Source organism: Amia ocellicauda, chromosome 3 (assembly GCF_036373705.1).
Source record: "Amia ocellicauda isolate fAmiCal2 chromosome 3, fAmiCal2.hap1, whole genome shotgun sequence".
In the NCBI taxonomy this organism is placed as follows: domain Eukaryota; kingdom Metazoa; phylum Chordata; class Actinopteri; order Amiiformes; family Amiidae; genus Amia; species Amia ocellicauda.
Window position 1 is genome coordinate 10,463,121 of NC_089852.1, and position 6,035 is coordinate 10,469,155.

The 6,035-nt window shown below is 40.5% G+C and overlaps 1 protein-coding gene across 3 annotated transcripts; it reads left to right on the forward strand.

Annotated features, from left to right (window-relative positions):
- Window positions 1-368: 368 nt before the first annotated feature.
- emc3 (ER membrane protein complex subunit 3) lies at window positions 369-5,799 on the forward strand. Of its 3 annotated transcripts, none has more exons than XM_066698117.1 (9): window positions 369-528; window positions 1,079-1,306; window positions 1,608-1,665; window positions 1,873-1,966; window positions 2,240-2,344; window positions 2,841-2,922; window positions 3,497-3,576; window positions 4,521-4,603; window positions 4,851-5,799. In XM_066698117.1, exons 2-9 carry the CDS (start codon window positions 1,152-1,154, stop codon window positions 4,977-4,979), a joined length of 786 nt encoding a protein of 261 aa, XP_066554214.1. In that variant the 5' UTR covers window positions 369-528; window positions 1,079-1,151; the 3' UTR covers window positions 4,980-5,799. The 3 variants fall into 3 exon arrangements, with proteins under 3 accessions (XP_066554214.1, XP_066554212.1, XP_066554211.1); XM_066698115.1 differs by having other exon boundaries at window positions 1,082-1,306; XM_066698114.1 differs by having other exon boundaries at window positions 370-528; window positions 1,147-1,306.
- The last annotated feature ends 236 nt before the right edge of the window (window positions 5,800-6,035 follow it).

Here is a 6,035-nt window from a genome sequence, read left to right on the forward strand (position 1 = left end):
TAATCAATACTTAACAGTGTTTAATAAAAAAATCTGTGTTTTAACGAGAAAAAAAATAATAATAATTGTGATGCAAAAGATGTATTGTTATTAGTTAATGCTGTAACTAAATGAATATCTCAGACATTGCGTGTTTGCATTCCAGTATTTTAAAGAGCAGTAATAATGCAATTATCCAAAATAATGTGCGAAACAGCATACAGAAATAAATAAACATGCACATTGTTTTCTGATTTAAAGTTGTTCAGTGTTCTTCTGCTCTTATTATTGAATACCATACACGTACAATTGGGTTTGAAATAAAAGCATCAAGAAAAGCTACAGTTCACGCCATTGGGTGGCACTGTAGTTTAAATCCATGCTTGTTTCGCTGCTGTGGCGACCGTCTTCCTGGCCCTCTGCTGTCTCTCGCATCGTCTGGAACCCGATTTCCTGGGTTTGAACTCGGTGGCTGCTGATGCAGCTTAACTGCGAGGATCTTAGTGCAAATTAAGGAAGGCAATACTATCAGTGCAAAGATACCCCAGGGTAAGTGAATGGCTGCAGACCTGTGCTGCCTGGTGTTTTGTTCTGTTTTGTCGTTTTGCACTCCATCTTTCCGCTGCTGTGTGCATTCACCGACAGCTGCTCATCCTGTTGTCTTGCCATTAGGCCTATTACCATTAAGTAGCTCTTTGTCAGGCGTTGTGAGCGAGATATATATATTTTGGCTTATTTTGTTATCAATTAGTTGTTCTAGGATATATAAAAGGAAACATATCCCAGAGGGAAATAGATTACATAGGGTTCTTTGATTCTTTGTGATGTCAGTACTGCAGGCATCGTCTTTACCACTAGAGGGGGTGCTTTTTATTTAAAACTAAAAATGACTGATTTTGACAAAAGAGTCCCAATAGTAATAGCATATGGTGTGTTTTTTTTTTTTTTCCAAACTTTGTATGTTTGTAAAGGTTATGAGTAGGTTAATACTAACTAAACTCACTAAAATGAATTGAATAATTTCTCTACAGTGTATTTCCATTTTAAACTATGGAAGAAGGAGGATTTATTCAGTTACGGGAGATGTTTTCTTTGCCAGCAGCTCTGGATTGTAGTTGGCAGAGTGTCATTTGCAGCACCACAGTCACTTCCTGTCTGCCTCCATAGCTGCCATGGCTGAGCCCGAGCTTCTCCTGGATTCCAACATCCGTCTTTGGGTGGTGCTGCCCATCGTCTTCATCACCTTCTTCGTTGGCGTGATCCGCCACTACGTCTCCATCCTCCTGCAGAGTGACAAGAAGCTCACACTGGAGCAGGTGTCTGACAGGTAACCCTCCAACAGCCCATCGAGTCCAGTGTGCCCCGGAGTGAATGGCATAACGACGGTGGTCAGTGTTGCTATCCTCTTGAAACATAATATTGGTAGAATATGTCAAATCAAGTGCTCCCTTGACACACTTAATTAGATTTGTTATCCCCAATAACCCACCTCCACTACCTGACAAACTGTATGTTGTAAAGGGCTGAATTTTAGGGTTTGGACATTTGACTGGGACTTAAGTATCACAACACTGCGTTAAAAGTTTGTTGTCATTTTTATTGATTCTCTGACTTTGTTTGACATTCAGTCAGGTCCTGATCAGAAGCCGAATTCTAAGAGAAAATGGAAAATACATCCCTAAGCAGGTAAAGTGCACGATTTATGTTGCTATACACATAGAAATATTTTTTTTTGACAGTGTGTCCACTGTCAATGTTAAAATGTCTTTAATAGAAAGAGCTGATCAGATTTGTTCTCCAATTCACTGACAATCCTAATGAAAATATATGTAAAACGGCTGATACAATGCAATGACGCTCAGTGCCTTTTCCTCCCTTTTTCATTCTTTTCAGTCCTTTCTGATGCGGAAGTTTTATTTCAATAACCAGGAAGATGGGTTTTTTAAGAAGACAAAAAGAAAGGTGGTTCCCCCTTCCCCAATGACAGGTAAGGTGTGCAGATGACTCTGCTACAAAAAGATATACAATCAAATAGACTGTTTAACCAATCTTCATACATTTTATTTTTATATATGCCAAATAACAAATCTTGCTACTTCAATGGGTACATTTGTCATAATTCTCCAATTAAATAAATATATAATACAGTGTTATAAGAGTAATTACAAAATGTACAGTTCTACGTTCATTCTCTGGAACCAATAATTTCTAAACAGATGCATGCATGCTTACGTTTTATGGTTTTATGATCTCGTTCCAGATCCCAGCATGTTGACCGACATGATGAAGGGCAATGTGACCAATGTACTTCCCATGATCCTCATTGGAGGCTGGATCAACTGGACCTTCTCTGGGTTTGTCACCAGTGAGTCTGGGGGGATGTTACCTGGGTGTATCCACATCATAAGCATGTGCTCTTATTTCAGAAGCGGCCATTATAGTCTTCCAAAATTTGCATTCTTGCAAATACCAGCAAGTGTTTTTACATTTCAGATATTGTTAAACTGAGTTAGGTGTGGTGAGGAAGATGCATGCTGGATGCATTTGAAGCTGCAGCTCCATTCTGTAGCTGCCTGACAGTTCGTGCAGTTGAAACATAAATGATAGAAAAGGAACAGTTACATTACAATAAGGGAAGCAGGGCATTCTTGGTGGATGGAAAAAAAAGAAGAAACTAATGTTCTGAGTACAGTTTTAATATGCACATTTGTTTTTGTATTCTGTATCTTAGCAGTAACAGCACTTGCTCAATCCAGTCATCTCTCATTGTATTTGAATCCACCAAGTAATCTGTGGAAGGAATTGTGCACAGCTTTTGCCTTTGCATGATGTTAATCCCAGCCTCCTCTCTGCCCACACAGCCAAGGTGCCCTTTCCTCTCACTCTGCGGTTCAAGCCCATGCTGCAGCAGGGAATTGAGCTCCTCTCTCTCGATGCCTCCTGGTCAGTTTACTGTTCTTTTTTGTTTTTGTTCTTTGTAATATGCTTTGTAAATGCTATATGGTAAATCAGTGTGGGAGAGCTTTTATTTGGCTCCAATAGGTTATTCTGTCTGTTTCTGTCTCCATGTGTCTGGCCATTTAATCAGTTCTCATGCATCCCTGTTTTGGCAATTGAGTTGTCGAAAAAGTGCCTGCCCGAGTCGGAGATTTGCATTTCTGCTGCAGTTCAGATTACTGTGCAGCTGATGTGGTGTGTGGTGGGGTAGTGTACAGGTCCCAAAAGCAAACGCACAAATGTAAATCTCAAAAACATAAAAAGCGTACTTTGTTTATTGATATACATTTATTATAAGGGTAGGGAAACCAGAATAGTATTTGTATGTTTTGAATTTCAGCAACAGATTAATGATGACTGCAAAATAAAATCCACTTCCAGTGTGTTTATCTGTACAGTATAACTAAGGAAGGAGCCATGATGGATAGCACAGCTTTAGGGTTTGGGAGTGCAGTCTGTTTGTATTTATCCCCTTTCAACTGTAAGCTCCTGTAAACAATCTCCATGTTTGTATGTTCAGGGTGAGCTCAGCCTCCTGGTATTTCCTGAATGTGTTTGGCCTACGAAGCATGTACTCTCTCATCCTCGGACAGGACAATGGTAATGTATCCACTGTTCTTGGAAATCACAGCTTTTTCAAGTTATCTTTTGGTGTGGCTACTCTTCTCTTGAAATCCAAGCAGTGTAAATAAATAAATAAATAATAATAATAATAATAATAAAAAAAAACTTCATGTTAAACTGTAAATTGTCCACACTAAAGTTAGGACAGCTGCAGGCTTCCTTTGTAAAAGATAATAATTATAATTTCTATCCCTTCTCTGAATGTAAGGTTAAAACGCGGTATAAAAATAGCCCCCATTTAAATCCATCAAAAATCTTTTGATTATGGCCATCTTCCAGGAGAACACAGTTCAAGTTGCCATATGGGAACCTGCCTTGGCATAATGCCCTTTCAGAATGTTTTGGCATGTGTTCCTGTGGCCTCACTTTAACCACCATTTACCCTGAAAGAAACTGTGGACAATTGAAGAATTTCACAATCTCCTACAAAATATTCATCAGGATTTATCTCCACAGACTCCTGGTGATCATTCACTTTGATCTGCTTGGCATTTTGTCATATCATCCCCATTCTGTTGCCCTCCGATTCCCCCACTGTGGAGATGCTGAGCTCCAGATACTCTCTTATCTGCTCTGAAGTGTGAACTGAGTAGAAGGTCAAATCTCACTGCCACAGCTTTGCAGCAAGGCATGACAACCTTGCAGCAGTATAGCCACACACTCGGGAATAGTCCTGATTTATCTCCCCCCCGGCTCAACCCAGTTGCAGTGCCTGGTTGATCGACAGTCATGAGAGTTTTTACTTCAGTTATTGAGCCTCCAATATGAGAGGATTCCTTCAATCCTGGAGTTGTTGTAGGTTTCCGAGCACAATGAAGAGGAGGGGAAAAAACACTTAATCACCTCCTGTACTGTAACCAAGGTAGACTGGGCTGTGATGAAATTCCTCAAACTAATTTTAATATGATGTGGCTCCACAGGTGCAGATCAGTCCCGGATTATGCAGGAACAGATGAGCGGAGCTGCCATGGCCATGCCTGCAGACACCAACAAGGCCTTTAAGGTGCACATGACTTTCTTGTTTAACCCCTGCCATAATTGTGTACACAAAGGTTGATGAGATCAGTGATTGCGGACCATTTGCAAAAGTAGGAAGGATTTAAGTAATTTAAAATCTAAAACTCCATGTTGAAATTAATGGGCACTTCTACACCAAAAAGAGGCACTATACATTTGAAGAAGCATTCATTAATGAAGGGGTCTATACCCATAATGTGATTCCTCAGTTCTGTGTCACTGTTCCTCTCTAGGCGGAGTGGGAAGCGTTGGAGCTGACGGACCACCAGTGGGCTCTGGAGATTGTGGAGGAGGAGCTGATGAGCAGGGAGCTGGACCTGGAAGGAATGTTCAGCAGCGAGTTGCCCACCGGCATCTTCTGATTGGCTGAAGTGTTTACTGTAGGAGCCATGCTACGGAGTTCAGATGTTTAGTCAGATAGGGAAAACATTGGAGCGAAGAGCTGTATGAAGGAACTATCAGGTTATTCTGAATGAGCTTTCTAGGCTGGGTTGAGTATTGTTGATTTTAAGAGGGATTTATCACTTCAGCAGCAGCTGCCTATCTCAGTTATGTAGAGCAGTCTCCATTAATACGATGGCTCTACAAAGGTCATTGCCGAGTTTTGATCATAGGGAGCTTAACTAAAACTCTTAGGTGAAACCAAAAATGGGGGTATGGGTGTATGTAATAAAAGAGCCAGTGGCATGAAGACCTCTCTCAGAGAGCTGCAGCCAATAGAAATCACAGCCCTCATTCCCGTGCTGAACTTCTAAATCACCTACAATCAATATGACTTAACCCATCCCCAAGGGGTTACTACCACTAACAAAATAGTCGTTTCATGCAGCTCGAAGTGTAGTGATGCTACAAAACAGGGCTTTGCGAGAAGGCCCTACCTCAATTTCAGTTCCTTTTATTTTTGTGCCACCCCTTCTTCTTGTCTAAGAGTTCTGTTTCTGTCTCTTTTCCTCTCCCCGCCCCCCTCCTCCCTCTTATTACAGTTTGAATTCTTGAGCTGGAAACGAGGCTAGAAATCTGCCATTGCATAAATCCAACATCGTCTCTCTGAAATGTACATGTTCATGTGTGTAGCATTCACCTTGTAATGTTTACTGCAGTGTGTTATTTTATTTATTTTGTAGAGTATTTGTTTTTGAAACATTCCCTTCTGTTTTGTAAAATGACTCGGTTTTGACAAGAGTTGTGCTTCTGAGTTTCATTTCCTACTACACTTGCTACATAAGTGTTACAATTAGGGAGGGAATACTGTAGACCACCAGGGTTTCTGGTTGTCATGGTAATGGAATCATTTTACAATGCCCACTCAAGGTATGAGAAGTGGAGTAAGTTAGTTTACAAGTTGTTTAAGATCAATGGTTAGATCATAATTAACAGGTTGGGGACCACTGATCTAGAGTAAGGTTCTATGTAACATG